This window comes from Lotus japonicus, chromosome 4 (genome assembly GCF_012489685.1).
Source record: "Lotus japonicus ecotype B-129 chromosome 4, LjGifu_v1.2".
NCBI classification, from domain to species: Eukaryota; Viridiplantae; Streptophyta; class Magnoliopsida; order Fabales; family Fabaceae; genus Lotus; species Lotus japonicus.
In genome coordinates this window covers 67,960,333-67,980,384 of record NC_080044.1, presented here as the reverse complement: position 1 = coordinate 67,980,384, position 20,052 = coordinate 67,960,333, and the positions used below count along the sequence as shown (strand labels likewise).

At 33.2% G+C, this 20,052-nt stretch overlaps 2 protein-coding genes across 2 annotated transcripts; one reads left to right on the top strand and one right to left on the bottom strand.

Moving 5' to 3' along the window:
• The first annotated feature begins 6,440 nt into the window (after positions 1 to 6,440).
• Positions 6,441 to 11,574, top strand: LOC130715116 (protein ROLLING AND ERECT LEAF 2-like). The gene is made up of 5 exons (XM_057565161.1): positions 6,441 to 7,232; positions 7,910 to 9,064; positions 9,494 to 9,705; positions 10,110 to 10,333; positions 10,604 to 11,574. The coding sequence occupies exons 2-5, from the start codon at positions 8,011 to 8,013 to the stop codon at positions 11,289 to 11,291; spliced, it is 2,178 nt and encodes a 725-aa protein (XP_057421144.1). The 5' UTR covers positions 6,441 to 7,232; positions 7,910 to 8,010; the 3' UTR covers positions 11,292 to 11,574.
• Positions 11,575 to 13,063: 1,489 nt separating this feature from the next.
• LOC130714958 (mitochondrial outer membrane import complex protein METAXIN-like) lies at positions 13,064 to 17,070 on the bottom strand. Its single transcript, XM_057564944.1, has 6 exons — positions 16,824 to 17,070; positions 16,322 to 16,659; positions 16,114 to 16,190; positions 15,901 to 15,961; positions 14,825 to 14,987; positions 13,064 to 13,472 (listed from the first exon to the last, which is right to left on the bottom strand). Exons 1-6 carry the CDS (start codon positions 16,966 to 16,968, stop codon positions 13,294 to 13,296), a joined length of 963 nt encoding a protein of 320 aa, XP_057420927.1. The 5' UTR covers positions 16,969 to 17,070; the 3' UTR covers positions 13,064 to 13,293.
• Positions 17,071 to 20,052: the final 2,982 nt, after the last annotated feature.

Sequence of the window (20,052 nt, the reverse complement as noted above, 5' to 3'; positions counted from 1 at the left end):
ATTTAATATGAACTTTTTTTAATTTTTTTTAGCAAGTATCTCCAACGTCTCTATTTTTTCCTGTATATTTTTACATTTAAATTTTAATTGCACCAACCTATTTAACCTATATTTAGGATTTGTTTGAGTAAGCGGTTGTGGGAATACGTGATTGTGACATAAGTGTTTATTCATAGTTAATTTGAGAAACTCATTAAAATAAGTTGAAAATATGTTATAAGTAAACATAAGTTATTATTTATAAGCTAATTTGAGAAAATGAGTTCAAAATAACGTATAGGTTAATCATAAGTTATTCTCACATACGTACAGTTTGGTAAGCAATTATGTCATACAAAATAAGCTGAATTACTCTTCCAAACGACACATTAATTAGTCTATCTATGTTCACTAAAATAGTGAGCTGTATTGAATTGACTCACTTTTTAACCATCTCAAATCTAAACCGATTATTTTAAAAGGTGATAACATGAAAAGTGTTTCTGATAACTTATCATGTAGACATATAAGCTAAGTTTCTTATAGTCTCCTATAATCCAACATAGTATTGCATATGCATTTTTTTATGCTTACTATATGAATTCTTATTTACTCCACTGCCTGCACGAAGGAAACATATAGGATTCATGTAGGCATTCTCCTTGCCAAACACGACGTCATCTATTTCATTTTACCCTTTTTTTACTTTGGGCAACTCTAATCCTCCACTTAAAAAAGTCGCGTAGAGCAATGGTGGGCTTTATTTCTTCAATATAATAATTTCTTTTTGACAAGTTTCAATATAATAATTAAAGATGCTTGCAACTTACTAAAAGGAAGAAAGAGACGACAAAAGTATAAGTATATTAATTGCTCACTACATGCGCAGGATAACGATAAATGAGAGATAATGTACTTAATTTATAATGCAGAACTAACCTATATAATTGATTGATATTGATATACATTTTTAGGATCCATTTTATTTTTACTAGCAGATGTTAAATTAAATCATATATATGGTACTTTTTTATGGTTAATCTTTGTTGATTTTTTTTGTTAAATCTTCTGTCAGTATTTTTTTATGGTAAAATTTATTCCATTATAAAAAACTTTAATGAGAGACAAGAAGAGGAGACAACCCAAATAAAAAATTGGGTCCAAAAATTACGTAGCAAAAAAATAAAAGCGCACCAAAGCAATATATACCAAACATAGGCCCCAACACAAAAGCAACCTAGAAAGTAAACTGCACAAAAAGAAGGCTTGTGAAGCTAGCCAAGAAACAAGCGAGCAAAACAACCCCACCCAAATACTAAGAAGTGAACATCATCCTAAGTTCTTCCTCCAACCCACGAATAGAGATCGCTCCCGGGGTACTCAAGACCTAAAACTTTCCGAAAAAGCAATGCCTTTTTAGATCTAGTAAAATACACCCCAGTAGAACCCGCATTATTTTAGGGTCCAGACTCTAGAACCTCTATAGAGATATAAACATCAAACAAACCATTCCCCCACATCCTCTGTCAGTATTTTCCAACAACTCAGTGTACTGTCAATGTCCCTTTCTTTCTTTCAAAAAATTGTCAATTTTTTACTGACTTTTTCCATGGCTGAGCCAATTATGTAAAAAAGAAAATAAACTTAAAATTCAATTTTTCGTCTGAAACCACTGGTTTTCATCGAATTAACTAGTTCACTCGGTGTTCTAAAAATGACAGTTTTACTTAATTTGTAAGTCTGACACAGTTTTAATTTCTACATCTGACACTGTTCTTCCATGCCACAAAATTATTAAAACGGTGTCATTTAAACTTAATTTGTAAGTTGGTAGTCATTTTTAAGTTTTTAATTCAAATATTAATTATTAATTGTTTCTTTTAATTTACTATGCTTATACTTTAAGTTGTACTATCACATAAATTTTTCTAATCTATATACTATAGAAAAGAAGAACTCTGTGAGACCCACTTAGATGAGTTGGCACTCCCAAGTTCACTCTCACCCACCCTCCTCTTTAGCTGACAAGTGTCAAGCTCTAATTCATTTTAACTAATTTATGGCCAGATTAATTTCTCCTTGATTTTAGTTTTATGCCCAATCATTGTCAAGCATTCAAATAATCTTGAAATAACTTATTAATTGTTGTTTGATGATTATTTAAACCGTTCATTAATGCTGAATCGAACATCTCCACTCATCACAAATTACTTATGGAATAATCACTCAAAATATTATTCTTTTTCGTATATTTTTTTAAAACTATCCTTTAATGCTAAAAACAAATTTTGGCTTTCGTTATACGATTTTTAATATTCTATTTTCTTATACGTATATTGCATTAATTCATTAGTATTCTTATTTCAAAAAAAATTGTTATACGGATATTTTTTTATGTTGTTCACACCGTTTTTCGCTCCAATTATAGAAGTTATATATCTGAAATAAATATTCAAATTTGCTTCGTTAAAAAAAATCAATATTCAAATTCAAATAGATTAAATCAATCAACCATAATTAATCTTTCTTTTTTTTTTCTTTATTTAAAGATAAATTATGCAAGATTTGCTTTAATTGGGATCAACCTGTATACAATGTTACCTTTAATTTTCTTTACAACAAATTAGGAAAAGTCAAGTTTTTATAATCCTATTTTTGTGGAGGAACCCACGTTTTTTTGGTATATGAGGAAACATATATTCGAATAATATCTAAACAATTAATTAAGGTTTGACTAAAATTTTAAAACCTGATTTGTATTTATGAAAAAATGAATTTTTTAAATGAATATCATAGAAGGATTATTCAATAAGTTTAAAAAAAATCTAATTTTAAGTAATCAGGTGGTTGCATCTATTATGGAAGATAAATTATGCAAGATATGCTCTATTATTGATCAACCAGTATTCAGTGTTACCTTTAATTTTCTTTACAACAACTTATGAAACTTCATTTTTTTACAATCCTATTTTTTGGAGGAAATCCACGTTTTAATGGTAAAAGTATGATTAATATTCGAATAAAATCTAAATAATAATGTGAAGAGTTTTATTCTATAATCAAAATAAGTTGGAACAACATAAATTTCGTAGATTAGGAAACCTAATATTGATATATTCACATTACCTTATTTATTTATTTATCATTCTTTCCCCTACATACGGTCTAAATTTCTTTTCCTCTGACCTATTTGTTACTTTGTAGTTTCTAAAAGGTTTGTTTAAAATTTTCAAATTATATACAATTTATATTTGTATTGGTTACTGATTATTACTCTTATATAAATTTTTTCCTTTGTAGGTTCTATAGCTCAAATATGCTTGATTGACAACAAGATCGGTTATGAAGTTTTTATCATTGATCATGGACTACAACTTCTAATAAGGGTTCATGTTGTTTTCATTGTTATGTTTATCTTATTTCAATTTCAATGTAATGCATTTCTTAAAAACTTGGTTCTTATTACTATTCAAATGTTGACATTGTGAGGTCTATACAACCTCATCAAATTAATATATTTGTTGTGGTCCATTCATCTACATGTTTGTAACATATATTCGGTTCCATATCTGTTCTACTTACTTAAAAGAGCTTAAACTAAGTCAAAACATATTTCTACTGATTCATATTTAGAATAAATTTAATCACCGTGTAACGCACGGGTAAAGAACACTAGTTTCTTATAGATAACACTGAAGAAGTCTCATTAATGTAAAGTACTATTAGGATATAATTGGACCAGATATATTAGTATGATTGCTCAACAACGTGTAGTGGACAAGTGTCACAAATCCACTACCTCTATTGTGTAAATTTTTGTGGCTTGAGCTGGGTAATTACAATAACATGATCAATTTGTAAATGACAGATTCACCATTTTCTGAATCTAAGGTCACAGTACTGGTTCGTTCTTATTAGTTATTAGTGTGTGGGAAAAATGGTGGAGACAAAGGCATGGTGGAGTTCAAATCAGTGCGTGTGAATGGAGACACAAAAATCCAATTAAAGTGATGTGTAAGAAGAAGTACATCACGTAATATGGTCGGGGTCTTGCTGAATCACCTTCCAATTCTGGTACTTGATTCATTATTTGTTGGAAAAATTATTGCTATTTCTATTCTACCTCTATATCATTGCTCCATTTACTTTGAAATTATTTTATTTATTATATCCAATTTTATAATACTTGTGTGAAGTAAAATAAAAAATTTAATCGGTATGTAATGGCTTAATTAATAGAAAAAATCTACACACAAAAAAACGAATGTCATGTTAAGCTCTTGAAATAAAAAAATAGCTATATGAAACCAGTATATAGTACAAAAGAAATGGAGAAAGTTTGGTAAATATCCTACAATCATATATACCCAAAAAAAAAGGAAAACATAAAATTGAAGAACTTATCTTGCACTGAAGGTATACCATTATCGTGAAGCTCTTCGTTTAGCACCGGTCACTCGGGTGATCCAACCGAGGGTGACCACGCCTCACATCCAGTGGTTTGCGCCAGCAAAGGGGTGGGTCAAGCTGAACTCGGATGGGGCTTACTCCTCCACGTCGCGTATGGCGGCCTGCGGAGGTGTGGTTAGGAACCATTTTGGGGCGTTTGTCATGGCGTATTCTAAGAAACTTGGTTCGTGCTCGGTGGTGCAGTCTGAGTTCTGGGGCATCCTTTGTGGCCTGCGTATGTTGGTGGAGAGAAGGTTCTCGCGGGTAGTGATTGAGTCTGACTCGTCGTCTTGTATTCGACTGGTCACGGTGGGTTGTGGGGAGTACCATCCATGTGCTGGCCTTGTTGGTGAAATTCGGCGGTTACTGCAACATTTTGAGCAAGTTAGTTGGGGACATGTTTTCCGGGAAGCTAATTCGGTTGCGGATGCCTTGGCAAAGCATGGGATGGGCCAGGAGTTTGGGTTACGAGTTTTTGATTCCTTGCCTAGTTTTTGTTCTGTTCCTTTTATGTCTGATAGTGCTTCTACCGTGTACTTTAGAGGCTTGTAGTTAGGGCTGCTGAGCCCGCCCAAATCATCGGAAAAAAATTATCTTGCACTGAGACTTATCTTGCATTGAGACTGTTTGTATATTTATAATTTTATCACTATTTTTTTCTTCAAATCTTCAAACAAGTAAAGTAATTACAAATGGTATTTTTTTAAGAAAAAACGAAGACAGTTCAGTGCTTATAGAGTTGTGATTTTTTTTAAGAGTAAACAGTGTTGTTAAATCAGGTTGGACCAGCCCAAGAAGCTATAACTTTTTGACTCAACCACAAAACATCAGCAATAGTTTTTAAGCATAACCTTAAAAAATAAAGGTAAGATATGTTTAATTTTAAGTTCATGTAAAATTATCAATTTTTTATTTTAATATACCTTATATAAATTTTAAAAATAGTATGCCAGCCTAGTATGGTCTTAGTCCCCTAAAAGCACCTGATTTTTGAAAATATTGTTTTTGCTTTTGATGGTGGAATAGTTCCAAAAAAAAATTCAATAGTTTCATTTTTTATCAGGAAAACACATATTTAAATAAAAAAAAAGTTAAAATTATATGAAATATTTTTCTATAAGTAAGCAGAGTAATAACTTTTTTTGTTTGTTTTGGTAATAAACTTCTAACCTGCTCTGTCAAAAAAAAACTTCTAACCTGCAAAAAGTTGCAAGAATTATCATAAGATTGGGCCTTAGGTACAGCCCATCAAGCAATCAAACTGGATCATGTGTCCAGACATATTGAACATGTCATTGGGATCACACAAAAACCAAGTCATTATGTTTCAGTGTACTTAAACCTTAAAAAAAAACGTTAATGGTTAAACCACTTCAAGTTTCAACTAACACAAGTCCAAGTCCAAGCTCACCATCAAGGTTTTGCACATATTCATCAAGTAATTAAAGGTACTGACCACCAAAAAAATCAATGGAAGCCTTAGATATAGGAGTAGTTTCTAAACAGCAACACACTCTATGGCCAAAGAATCAAGGACGTCCCATAACAATCACCTCTGTCTGTACTGATTGGTTGATCATGAAGCTTTAAAGGGTCATGAAATGAAGAAAGTACTACTACTATCAAATGGTTGTGTTTGTTCTTGTCTCTGGCAGGCAAAACTGCTATGCTTCTTTGCTCTCTCTGTACTTTCAACTAGCATAAGTCCAAGACCAAGCTAACCTGCAAGGTTTTTGTACATAATACATATCCATATAACTATTATGCTCGTTTCTTTACCCTCTCCGTCTTTCGGTGTAATTTTATTTACACATACATCTAATTTATTTTCACCAAATTAAAATATATATTTTAATTTTTTATTAAAACTTTAAATGAATCTAATTATTTCTCAAACGTGACATAATATGATTAGATGTTAGTGTAAAGTTGTTTTACACTGACTGTGCATCATAATTAAACCCTAAATTTAAATATGAAAAAATTTAAAATTGAAAAATGAAGAGGTATGATTGAATGTTTATGTAAATCTTTTTACATTGTCAGTGCATATAAACTAATTCCTTGTAACAAAAAAAAAACTAATTCCTTTTTTCAACACGAAAATAAAAATTTATTGAAAATATTCAAACTTTACACATAAAGATTGATATTTACATTAAAAAAAAATCTTCAGCTCTCTCATCAGTTCTTGAATCGGGTCGATCTGGAACAACTAGTTGTCCTTAAAATTAACATGTTGTATTTTAGAGCTTCTTGCATACCACTAATACCAGTGTCATCTTTACCTAGTGTGCGTTGTCTGGTATTTTAAATTTTCTTATTCTTATGCTTAGTTTTTTAATGCAAGATTTTACTAAATGAAGAAGATTCGAATCTTCAACCTATGAGAATTAGTAGAAAGTTAAACTCAGAACATGTAAATAGTGACAACCTCTTTAATGCAACTTCGAATATCAATTTGGTTTTCATGCTTTTAAGGAACTCCGTGATATCTTATGTCATTGGGAAAAAAGGTTTTAAGTTTGAAAAATTTATTAATTTGTTAATTTTTTTTTATTTTTTTGAAATTGACCTAAAATAAGAAATAGTAAAAGACATTGGAGTAATTGTGGCGGTGAAGAAGTTGTCGTATATTGTTTTTTGTTCTTTATTTTAAAATTTGTGTTTCTCTGTCTCTGTGTGTGTTTTGACCGTTGCTTTTTCTCAACGTCTCTCTCTGTTCCCCTCTCTGTCTCTCTCTCCCTGATCTCCTCTTCGCGACCAAAGCTTCTTCTCGTCTAGTTCGCTCCCGTCATCTTCAGGTACAGTTCTCCATTCTAAGCTTCACTCCACTTACCAAACCCAATAACTGTTCACTGCTTGTTATTATTTTCCCATTTTCTTCTCCTCCCACCATCACCATTTAGTTTCTTTTTATCATCAGTTCTTAACTGCAACAAATTGAGTGAAGCTGCATTAAGATTTTTGGTCAAATGGGTTACCTAATCTTATGTTTATCAACTCTTTTATAACCCCTTTTTATTCAAATTCCTTCTAGTAACTCCATTGGTTACAATTTAACTCATTTTTCTTCTAGTTTGTGAATTTATGTCTTCTTCTTCTTCTTAAGCTAATTTTCCTAATTTTATTATTTTCATTTCCAGTCATCTCTTTCATTGATGTATTCAGCTGGGTTTTGTCACATTGGCTAAAATGAAAAATTCCCACATCAAAAGTTCTATGCTTTCTTAATGTTTTCTAGTAATTGTGTTTGTGATAGAGCATAAATTAGGTTTCTGGAAAATAGAGAATGGAAGGGTAAGGCTTAAGGAATCTGAATCTCCATTACTTGTTTCTCTTGGCCAAGTCTATATTAGTATATTTTCATTACCCTACTGACTTGAAAATAAAGAAAAGCATCCAAACTTTATTAACATTCAACAGTAATGGTATTTAGTATATACATATTACATATATTGAAATTTTCCTATTTCTGCAGATTGATTTGTGGTAAATAAAAGGTTGTAGTTTGATTTCCATTTCAATGCAAGCTTGAGAAATTTGCATTAAGGGCTTAAGGAAAGCCAGAATCAATTAGAGATGGGATGTTCTCAATCAAAATTGGATAATGAAGAGGCAGTTCAGCTTTGTAAGGATAGGAAGCGATTCATCAAACAAGCTGTCGAGCAAAGAACTCAATTCGCTACTGGTCACATAGCATACATCCAATCTCTGAAGAGAGTTTCAGCTGCACTGCATGATTACTTTGAAGGAGATGATAAGCAAGCTGAGTTATCATTAGATTCATTCATAACCCCTTTGAAGAGAACACTTGAGTTTGGACCCAATTCAACTATGAAAGTGAATTGTCTTAGGGCTGGTGGTAATCCAGCAATTTCAGTTGAGGAAAGGCCTCAATCACCGGAAATGGTTCGAGTTGAAGCATATTCACCAATGCACCAGTTTGGTATTGATGGTTTCTTTACAATGCAATCCTCACCTGTGAATGCTTCAATTTTTGCTTATTCTCCCAATAACAGGCCAATTATCCCTTCACCACAACATTCCCAATGGGATTCCTTTTGGAATCCATTCACATCATTGGACTATTATGGTTACCCCATGGGAAATAGTCTTGACCACACTGTGGTGAATGATGATAGTAAAGGACTGAGGCAGGCCCGAGAAGATGAAGGAATACCAGACCTTGAAGAAGATGAAACTGAAAAAGAAGATTCTGTTGCAAAGAGAATTGTAGCAGAAGAAAAAACCAAAACTGACTCTTCCAAAGAAGAAGTCACAGTTGAAGATGTTGATGAACATGAGGAAGAGGAGGCAATAGGAGCTGAAACTAAAGCTGAGAATGGAATCTCAGATTCACAAGGCAATGCTAGTGAATGTTTCCAAGTATCAAAAGCTCAAAGTGCAGGTCATGTTGATTCCAGCCATCGGGAAATGGCAATTGGTAAGGAAGAAGCTAAGGAAGAAACACCTGGTTTTACTGTTTATGTAAACAGAAGGCCAACAAGCATGGGGGAAGTGATAAAGGATCTTGAAGCTCAATTCACAGTAGTCTGCAATGCAGCTAGTGATGTCTCAGCACTGTTAGATGCCAATAAAGATCAGTATTTATCGACATCTAGTGAACTTTCAGGTTTGATGGAATTATACCAATTATTATATCTTGACTTTGTTGAAAGTATTCTTGCATGATCCTGTATTTTGCAGTGTTCAGAATTGTGAGTTAAACCTCAAGTATCAAGCATAACATTCATTCTCAAAAAGTTATTTATGCAGGAGACATTAACATTTAGATGATGTGGGCAAATCTTGTTATTGACATTACCATGAATTTTTACTCTTGTTACTGTAGGGGAAAGTTATTAATGTTCATTTGACAACTGCATTTCTTTTCACCAAGTCAAACCACACCATAGAAATTGTACTTTTATTGTTTTAGATTACTTGTTCCTAAGTACTCAGCTTCTCATTTGATTTTTGTAGATAATTAATTTGTACTCTCTCATATCCAGTTGTAGTAATTTTTAAGGAATATAAATTTGAATTTATATTTCTTTTGCAGCATCAAAATTGTTGAATCCAGTAGCTCTTTTCCGCTCTGCTTCTTCACACTCTTCGCCATCAAGATTTTTAACGAATTCTTCTAACACAAGGGATGAAGGTTACAAGAGTACTGATGATCCATTAATGGAACATTGTGCGTTATCTTCTAGTCATCAGTCAACATTAGACAGGTTATATGCATGGGAGAAGAAGCTCTACAAGGAAGTTAGGGTATATCGCTGAGCTCCTATACATGAACGATTAAATGCATTTTGTCATTATTTCAATAAACATGCTGCTATGTAGACAATCCTATAGGGATAAACAAATCAATATTCACTCATGAAGCTATCAATCTAATAAAGGGAACTAACTAAACTTGCTTATAGTTATTACTATCATCCAAGAAATTTAGCTTCTCGTTCTTGGTAATATGAAAAATCAAATTACCTCTCTAACTGATGATTATAAATCTTTCCATTATACCAGGTGCCAGCTTCAACCTTATTCAATAATTTTACTCTCAGTGTATCTGATTATTATTGTTGTTACCTGGTCATCGTGCTTATTATGATTGCGCACAATTTCAATAATAGGAAAACTGATGATATGCTCCTTTTCTTCTTCTTCAACAGTCTGGAGCACGTGTTCGGCTTGCATATGAGAAGAAATGTCAGCAACTAAGGAACCGTGATGTAGAAGGAGAGGAACCCTCTTCTGTGGATAAAACAAGAGCTGCCATTAGAGATCTACAGACCCAGATAACAGTTTCAATGCACTCAATTGAAGCTATTTCCAAAAGAATTGAAACTCTAAGGGATGAAGAGTTGCATCCCCAACTTCTTGAATTGTTGCAACAGTACGTATGAAAATCATTACTCCCACACAACCTTCTGCCAAAATTTGAAGTATTTTCACTTTCATACCTCAATCATGCTGCTAATTTTGCATTTTGCTACATTTGACCCTTCTTTAGACAAACTAATGCTAGGGTATGTTGTGTACGAATACAACAATGCATAGTTATTCCAACATAGAATTAATTGTTAACCTATATCATTAATTTTGCGATACTTAGTAGTAGAACAATATATCATGCTTGCTGATTCTGACAATACATAAACTACAGGCTGGCACGGATGTGGAAAGTGATGGCGGAATGTCATCAGACACAGAAGATAGCCTTAGATGAAGCTAAGATTCTCCTAGCTTGCATTGAAGCTAAAAAACAGTGTGCCATGCCAATAGCTGATCCACAGAGGCTTGCTCGTTCATCCTCCAATCTTGAAATTGAGTTGAGGAATTGGCGAAACACCTTCGAGTCATGGATCAAATCTCAGAGATCCTACATTCATGCTCTAACCGGCTGGTTTCTCCGAGGTGTGAGATGTGAGCCTGAAGCATCGAAGTTAGCATGCTCTCCTCGAATGACCAGTGACTCTCACCCAATGTTTGGACTCTGTGTTCATTGGTCAAGGCGCCTAGATGCCATTCAAGAAACAGCAGTAGTTAATGGCATAGACTTTTTTGCAGCTGGTGTAGGGTCCCTCTATGCGCAACAGCTAAGAGAAGATTCTCGACGATCGAAAGAACCAAATGAGAAGAATATGGAAGTGGTGGAAGTTGGTCAAGTAGAAGAGGTGATGACTACTGAGCAAATGGCTGAGGTTGCTGTGAAGGTACTTTGTGCTGGAATGTCAAGTGCTATGAGCTCAATGGCAGAGTTTGCTATTGATTCTGCTAAGGGATACAATGAACTTGTTAAGCAATGGGAGAATGTGAAGTTGCAGCAGCATGCTTGTGAGACTGCAACATAGATGGATTACATTTTGTGGCTTATTTAATTTAGTTAGCTTAGCAATGGTGTTAGTCAATTTAATTTATTCTTGGGGGGTACATTTGGATGAAGGGGAGGGAAAGATTTTGTGCAAACCTCTCACTGTGAGTTTTTTTTTGAAATGAGGGAAATGAGGAATTTTGATGTACTTCTCAAGACCCTTCTTTAATTATTAGTTTTCATGAAAAAATGTAAGGTCACCCCAATTTGGGGAAAGAGACTTGTTATTTAATCTCCTACTTTGTTAGTTCTTTTTAAATTAATTCTGTAAGAAATATTTTAGTCAATTTCAAAACAAACTGATCCTAGAGTCCTCAATATTTGCAAATTAATGAAACAACTCATTGTAAGTTCATTGCAGGAGGGAATCTGCAGAAGTCTTGCTGCAGATGATACATTTTCAGTGAAAAGTTAGTACACAATCAATCCAGTTAGTACTAGACAGTCTTTCAGAGTATTATTTAGAACGTAGAGTGGAATTGCGCAATCAATCCACTGAAAAATTAAAAGAACATGCTTACCTCATAATTTTTAACTCTATCGTACCCTCCTTTTGTCATGCTTCCTGTGAAATTTTGACATGATAGAACCATGCATTTCCTGAGAAACATGTAAAAATAGTTTGAGAGGTTATAATTTAAAACTCTGGTAGTTATTGGTCAATTAGTAGTACTAGTTTGAAGTGTAATTATACATGTATTTGATGACAGAAGAATTAAGAAAAGCTTGGTGTGAAGGTTTATTAGAAATTTATTATTTGTGGTAACGAATGAAATGAATTGACAGGTTGTAATTTATTTGATAGGACAACAGCCAAAATCCTACCTGAATTGTTAGTTTCCTAATATCCCAAAGAGCTACTTAGTAATCACAATCTACCAAAAACCAGCCTAACAAAAGTGAATAAAATCTGTTCAGTTTGGTTCAGATCATGGGGTAGGTATAAAAAAATAAATCAGTTTTAAATAAAATGGCACTTTGCATAAATGTTTAAAAAGGGCTTTGATGAAGATGCATAAATAATAGCCACTTTTTTCCTGATTTCTTCTCATGGATGACAAGACTACAAAAAATAAAGGGCTCATGGTGTTCATTAGCTCGGTTTGATCCGACGAATCCATTCGTGTAATTGGTTTGAAATAGTTATGTTAATTGGTTTATTTTATGCTAAATTTGAGCCAAACTAATCGGTTCGGTTCTCAAATTTAAGTTTTTGAAGGACCAAAACAGATTTGAAAAGTCCACATGAACTAGTTGATAAATAAAAATGTCAGGTATTATGACGCCATGGACCATTTTAAATCAAGTAAATATTTTCAGGGACCAAAAAGGGAAATATTTTTTTCTGAGACCATTTTAAATTAAGATGTATAAGTCATAGCCAAAAAAACATACTCAACCTTCATTTTTTTTATTAAAACTTTCTTAGTAATATTCACACTTAATTATTTTGACCAAGACTTTCTTAGTTAATATTAATGCTTTCTCTTCTAGCCATTTCAATTTTTTTTTTCTTCCTATATGCCTCTTCTTTTCACATTATATCAATCATGATATCTCAGTTCTCAATTTTTTTATTCATTTATCACTGTGGATAAGAATGAAAATAAGATGTTTACGAAACATTAGTAATAATTCATTTACAACAAACTTTTCTTTTCTTTAACATCCTTTGTAAACTTATCTCTATTAAGAAAAGGGGAAAATGTCAGAAATCTTTAGCATCCCCATCTCAACTAATGCACAAAAAAATTGAATCTCCCTTCCAAAACATGTTTAAGCCGACAAATCCAAATGTTGAGTCAGGGCATGGTTCCTTTCCTATAACTCAGTAAACTAAACAGCAGCAGCATGTTCCAATGTTCAATCAACTAGTGTATACAAAAATGGATCATATTTTAGTAATTTGGAATGGATGGTAATTTTCTAAATTTCAATTTGCATTGTAAAAGAGGATAAAGGAGACAAATTGAGATGAACTTTCATTCATCGTAGTCATAACCAGCTTCATCTGCCTCCACACCATCATCATATGTAGTCATAAGTGTCAGGAAAACAACAATTGTAACCAACTGTGCAACCACAAAATACGTGGACCTTCTTTTATAGCTTTTCTCCTCCTTAGTTTTCTCCCTTTTGGGTTTGCTCTTAGGCTTTGAACCTGGTAAAAATATGACAAAATCAAACTTCATGAAGAGTACCAGCACATGAGTTTAAAACAGTAGATATATATTTTCTCACAAGGACTGCTAGCAGCACTCTTTTCTCTCTCTGACTGGTCTATTTACAAAATAATCAACATATTTCACTCACTTATTAAAAAATTTGTTGTCTTTTTTAAAAATTAAACCAATCATGTTGAAGTGTGTCAGAACTTAGAGGCTTGTTCAAAAGTGTGTTGCTAGCATTTCTCATTTCCTCATATAATTAGTGATATCCTAATAGCACAACATATTTTTGTCCAAAAAACTAAATAAGTACCAGTGCACCACAAATGGAAACTACTTCACTATGATATTAATATGTAGTGTTGTAACTTGAAAACTCACATGCTTCTCTATATTTTAAATTGTTCAATGTTCAGAAGGTTGAGCAGTCCTATTATTCACATTACGAAATTCTAATTTCTGGTTTTATTATGCAAAGCATGAGATGGATAGACAGGGTTAATGATCTATGGAATCATTGATCAAGTTCACCCGAATTAGTACGCAACTACCTTAATACCAGTGTTATGCATGGGATAAAAAATGATTTTAGTTAATAGGTAATATTGTGAACATGCCGACTGACATAAGTTAAAAAGTTTCAAGTGATGTTAAAAATTTAAATTATGTCCTTCACCATTAAAATAGATATTTGATTAAATTTAATTATGCAAATGAGAATGATTAACTTACTGTTGCCAAAGAAGTAAACTTTTTATCTTACCATAAACATGATATCAAAGTACTTATAACTAAAATTTGAATTCAATTTGAGTTTCGAAAAATTTGTACATAAAAAAATAGCTTTAGTCAATTGATTACGTGACTTTATCACGGATCTATGAATTTGGAGGGGTAAGAGTGTACCTATGGCATTGGTTTCCATTGCCTGTACTGTGTTTAATATAATAGCATATAGATAATAAACAACTAATTTAACCAGGAGATTCCACATCAGGAGTTGCTGAAAGATCACTCATTTTATGAGTTAATCACGCCCATGCTGTAACATCCTTAGTCACTGAAAACCTAAAAATTTCATAATACTCCACTTCATAGTTCATATTTTGAATTTTATGAAAAATTATTAGGAATAGTACTATCCTCAAGATATTATGCAAGGCCAATATATTTCCAGCCATTGTTTCTGATTATAATTGTTCTGTGGTATATGTAGTAACATCCCCCCTCCCAAACAGAAAAAGAAAGAAAAGGAAATGAAGTACCGGTTATGCTTATCAAGGCAATCCTATCAAACAAAACTAAAATAAAACTGTGCATCTACCAAATCCAGAAAATATCTTACTCTTAGTTGATTGACTTCTGGATGCTGATGATGATGCATTCGTATGAAAGTGTGGGCCAGAAGAAGGAGATGTATCAGCTTCTATAATTTCTGTCTTGCAATGTTCCACGTACCTAACTAAATTAGGGTGTTCCAAAAAATTGATCCGCATCATTGAAGATTCCTGAAGGTATGCCAATGCAGGATCCAGATTCCAGAGTTATAATTTTGTCAAAAGAAATGTCTTGTAGAAGAATGCAAAAGTAACAACTAAGTGTAAAGGATTACAAGGCTTAGGTATCGAACATGGCTTTCCTTGTTCGGTAAGTACTAACTACTAAGCATTGTATAAAATCAGATTATGCCTGAAAAATAACATATTTCTCAATAAGAACATTGGGAATGTAAAATCATGAAATTTCCGTTGGCTTAGTCATCTCACTAGAATAAGCCTAAGTTGCAAACTTCCCAACCAGTGAGCCTCATTGCAACTAACTTTTAATTTTTATGGACATTCTCATCAATTTTCCTATATTTCTTATACCAAATACCAAAGAGAAATACAAAAACCTCCAAATGGATCTGATGACACAAAATATCTATGTCAGCAGGTCTAGAAAGAATGGTGGAACTGAGAATGGTAGACAGATTGACAGCTTATAGCGCAGTCTTGAACAGCTTTTGGCCAGCATTACTGTGTTTTTAAGCTGAAAACTTCTCAGTATCAACTTTAATTTGTTTATAGAAACTGTAGTTAATTGACATTCATTAAATGCCAAAGTTTGGCAGGCAAGCATTAAACACACTTTATACATATATTCTCTAAATGAGTTCCCAAGCATAACTCCTTTTCTTAGTGTATCTTTCTTTCACCTAAACCTAACTTTTGCCTAATATGCTTTAGTGCTTCAGTCAGTGCCAAAAAAAAACGTTCAAGTTATTCTGTGAATCTAACCAACTTCATGATAAATTCCCGCTGTCAAACGTAACCATAACTACCTACCCTAATTTTGATTGACTGGGACAACCCAAGCAGCAACTAGATTATTCATAATTATCTAGAAATGAACATCAGAGAAATTGATAGTAACGCTTACAGGTAAAGCTTGAAGAACAATGAGTCCATGGGCGAGAAAAATAGCATCCAAGCTTGATGGTCTGCGTAAACCAAATAGAGCATGTGAATACATCAACAGAAGTTCAGAGTCAATAATTGCTCCAAAAATGAAAAATGAACTGCATGTTCTCACATATTGCTCTAACAAAATATGAGACCACAAATTCACATATAAGTCAGCCAGAGGAGTCACCTGTTCTCAAATAAGTAGTTCTGTTCCCCTAAACAATTCGACAGGGCCTCATACGCAGAGCTTGCTCTCCCGTAAATCTGTCCACCACCACTATAGCTATTCATAAATATCAAATACCAAATTAAAGAGAAAATCACATAAAACATTAAAACCACCATGCACAGAAAAACATGAAATCCTTGCACATAAGGCGAGAAGAGAAACCGACCTCTTTCATCTTCACTTGAGCATTGTCATCAGTGATCCCGAGTTTCAGCTTTACCGAACGAGCTTTCTGCTGGGAGAGAATCCTCCCCATGGGCCAGGGAAGATCAGAATAATAGATGCTATGAGCAGATGAGCTTTCACACCCAATCCAGAGTTCAAATGCAAGTGCATCAGCAAGCCAAGTGGTGAGAACTGCTTTTGTTGATATCCAATCAGGAAGGGAAGACACCCCACTGTCTAAATCAACTACCCCAACATCTTTCTTCAAACACTCAATGATGCCCTCTTTCTCATTGTTATAAGCCACACAGTCACCATACTCAAAGTAAGGAATTTGATCTAAACAAAACAAAACCATTGAAAAAACAAGGCAAGCATTAGTAAAATATATACCTACATGCCCAGAAGCAAAAAATGGTAAAAAATGAAACTTTATGAGATGGGAGTGATGACCAATGATCATGAAACAAGAAAAGGTAAAAGGGGGGAAATGGGGGTGTTACCGGAGTGAGGGTTGTTTAGGTGGAAATCCAATTGGAAGGGAACTTGAGCGAACTTGAGGTAGATGAAAGCGGAGAGGCATTGAGGGCAACCAGTTGGGAGACCAAAACAGGGCTTCCTCACAACCAGAGTGTTCAATTCCGCCATGAATCAACAGTTACTCGTGGGTTTAGGGTTCATGGGAATTGGGATTGTATCAAATTTCTTGTGGCGATTTTTTGTTTTTGTTGCTTTTGTTTGGTGATATGGGCCTGGAATTGGCCTTGCCTTGGGTTGATTTGGATTTTTTAGCACCAATTATTAATTTATTATGATGAGTTTTGTATTTTAGAAAACCCCCTCCTAATAACCAGTTAACCACTAAAGGGTTTTAGAAAATTTAATGGAGTGGTTTTTGTCTCTTAGATAAATTTAAGGATTTTATAATTTTATGATTAACTCTCGTGTCCCAGGCCGTTTCTTGCTAAAACCAAGATTGATCTCACACAGATATCTCATCAAATCCGCCTAACAAATGATCTTTCGGAAGTTCAAACTTTTGCCATACACTTATGAGAATAGCTTGTATATCATTTCAGTAACATATTATTTTATTAAGATCGCGTTCAACATGAAATGAACCAATTGACTAAATAAATTCGAATTAATTAGATTGATTTGGTTTGGATAATTGAGTTCACTGGATCGATGCCTCTATTAAAAACTAAATTGACACCTCAAGAATATCCACTTACTTTGTTTCCTATCTTTATTTTCTTTTCATATGAAACATTCAAAATTTCTTGCGATGTATATACTAGCCGCATTTGTTAACCTACACATACTGTGATGGTTAAAAACTGTCATCAACATGTACGTCCTCAAGAAAGGTTGCCCACGAATTGGAATTGTCAGTGACATGCTCGATAGGCCAGTAGAGGCTCACTCCTAGTAGGAGCAGGGACGGATTTATGTAGGAGAGTATTGGGGCATTTGCCCCTACTTGGTTTTAAAGTTTATTTGTTAGTAGTATAATATTGATAAAATGTTAATTATATTTTCACAGTTTATTTACCCCCATTAGATATCATACCAATTTATTTACACTATTTATATTTACCCCACTAGGTATTAAGTTTAGAATTAAGGTTGAAGTAAAGTGGAGAAAAGAGAGAAATAAGAAGAAAAGATAAAGAAAGTAAGAGATGTGATAAGTAATATGATCAGATGATAAAAGAGAAATCTATGAAAAATAAAGGTGAAAATAAAGTGAGAGTATAAATGAATCATACCTCTAAAGTTTATTAAAAGGTGAAAAACTTTACTAGTGCGTAACACATTGTTACTAATTAAAATTTTATTGAGTGTCAATTAATTTTTTTATACACTACTGTATTTTAAATATGTCTTTATTTATATTAAAAGTAGCTTTGAAAAATGCATCAATCTAAAGAGTTTTCTCCATATATTGTAAATTAAAAATGCATGAATTAAATATTTTTTCTTACTTATTTGTGGTTTTTAAAAATATAAAAGGGAATTAATTCTTTGTTTCTGAACACTCTCGTTGATTGATTGAAGTTTTTTTTTGAAATATAAAGATATAAATCAAAATTGAACAACATTGTTATAGCTACATTGAGAAGATTTTCATGCCCATATTGCGAGCGAGGACATTAATCCAGCTCCAAGGAAAAGCATACAATAAGACACTATCTGCAGCCTAAAATTACAACTCATTCTTTTGTTGAGAACATCGGCAACTATCAAGTCTACTAAAGCCATGTACACTAAAATCTTTGTTGACAACGAGTCTAAAATCCCTTCCGCCACGAGCGCGCCGGCACTGTAAGGGTTATACACTGAGCAATGCCGGTTCCAATGCCAATACCCACCGGCGTAGTCAGAGCAAAAAAACACGCCATGATTGTTGTTGATGAGGCCTTGAACTGTGCCTGTGAGATGCAGCCTCCAAGTGCAAACCCTTCAAAGAATTGATGGAAGGATAATGCAGCAATCAGAGGCCTTATGGTACAAGGACTCTGTGAAACTCTCAGAGACAACCCAATTATCACTTAATGTGATACAATCCCAAGCTCCAACACCATATATATATACACACACACACACACATGTGTATGCGTGCGTGTGTTTGCACAATTATAATACTCTCGAAAATTGACCCGAAAATCCCAGAAGAAGAAGAAGGGTGAGACTCTTTGGAACCAAAAAGTTCAGCAGTTATTGAAGAAGAGGTACCATTTTGCTTCTTCTCATCCATTCTCCTTGTATCTCCCCAAAAACCTCTGTATCAAAATCACTACCTGAACCACTTGAACCAAAGTGAAGTTATAGTCATTTTTTTTATACATAAAGACAATCCCATAAAGATACATCAACCACAGCTTGAGAAGGGCCTCAAAACCATAAAGCACAATTGTGTTTTTTTTTAATTGCATGAATTAAATATTTTTTTCTTACTTATTTGTGGTTTTTAAAAATATAAAAGAGAATTAATTATTTGTTTTTGAATACTCTTTCGTTGATTGATTGAAGTTATATATACGTGTATGTGTGTGCGTGCACGTGCGTGTGTTTAAAAATCTTAAATTCGTCACTGAGTAGGAGCGTCGAGGAATCTCCTCAAGAGAGATTGTCCACCGACTGAGATTTTACGAATCTCAGGGGATTCAAACTCTCAACCTATGGAGATGTGAGAGTTAAACCCGAAACCTAAAGTAAGTTATGTCAACCTGACGTGACGTATGTCAGATTAGGGGTGTTCGCGGATTGGATTGGATCGGTTTTGAGGAGAAAAATCATCCGATCCGATCTCATCGGTTTTATGATTTTGTCATCCAATGAATTTTTTACTAAATTCAAATCTGAACCAATCCGATCCAATCTATAGCGGTTTGGATTGGATTGGATTATTCGGTTTTTGTTTCACTTTTTTATATTTTGAAATTGTGTTGTATAAATTTTAAAAATATATAATATATGATACATAATTTATAATATTAATATAACATTCATAAATTATAACATAGTAACAAATTTTTAAATTGTGATTATAATTGTTTACTTTAATGCATGTATATAGTTCAAATAATTACTTGAACTTTTTTTATTAAAACGTAATTTTATAAATAAGCATGTGTGATATAATCAATATATAAACAATAAATATGTACTATGTAAGTGTAAATGGAATGATATATGTATAACTAAAAGTATACATATTTGTGAATG

What these genes read in the sequence shown, in the direction of transcription:
- LOC130715116 (XM_057565161.1), top strand. Translation starts at nt 8,011, where the DNA reads ATGGGATGTTCTCAATCAAAATTGGATAATGAAGAGGCAGTTCAGCTT. An exon ending in AGCTCTACAAGGAAGTTAGG is followed by an intron (nt 9,706 to 10,109) that starts GTATATCGCTGA and finishes CTTCTTCAACAG; the next exon opens with TCTGGAGCACGTGTTCGGCT. An exon ending in CTTCTTGAATTGTTGCAACA is followed by an intron (nt 10,334 to 10,603) that starts GTACGTATGAAA and finishes CATAAACTACAG; the next exon opens with GCTGGCACGGATGTGGAAAG.
- LOC130714958 (XM_057564944.1), bottom strand. Translation starts at nt 16,968, where the DNA reads ATGGCGGAATTGAACACTCTGGTTGTGAGGAAGCCCTGTTTTGGTCTC. An exon ending in CTCAAGTGAAGATGAAAGAG is followed by an intron (nt 16,191 to 16,321) that starts GTCGGTTTCTCT and finishes GGTGGTGGACAG; the next exon opens with ATTTACGGGAGAGCAAGCTC. An exon ending in AACTACTTATTTGAGAACAG is followed by an intron (nt 15,962 to 16,113) that starts GTGACTCCTCTG and finishes TGGTTTACGCAG; the next exon opens with ACCATCAAGCTTGGATGCTA.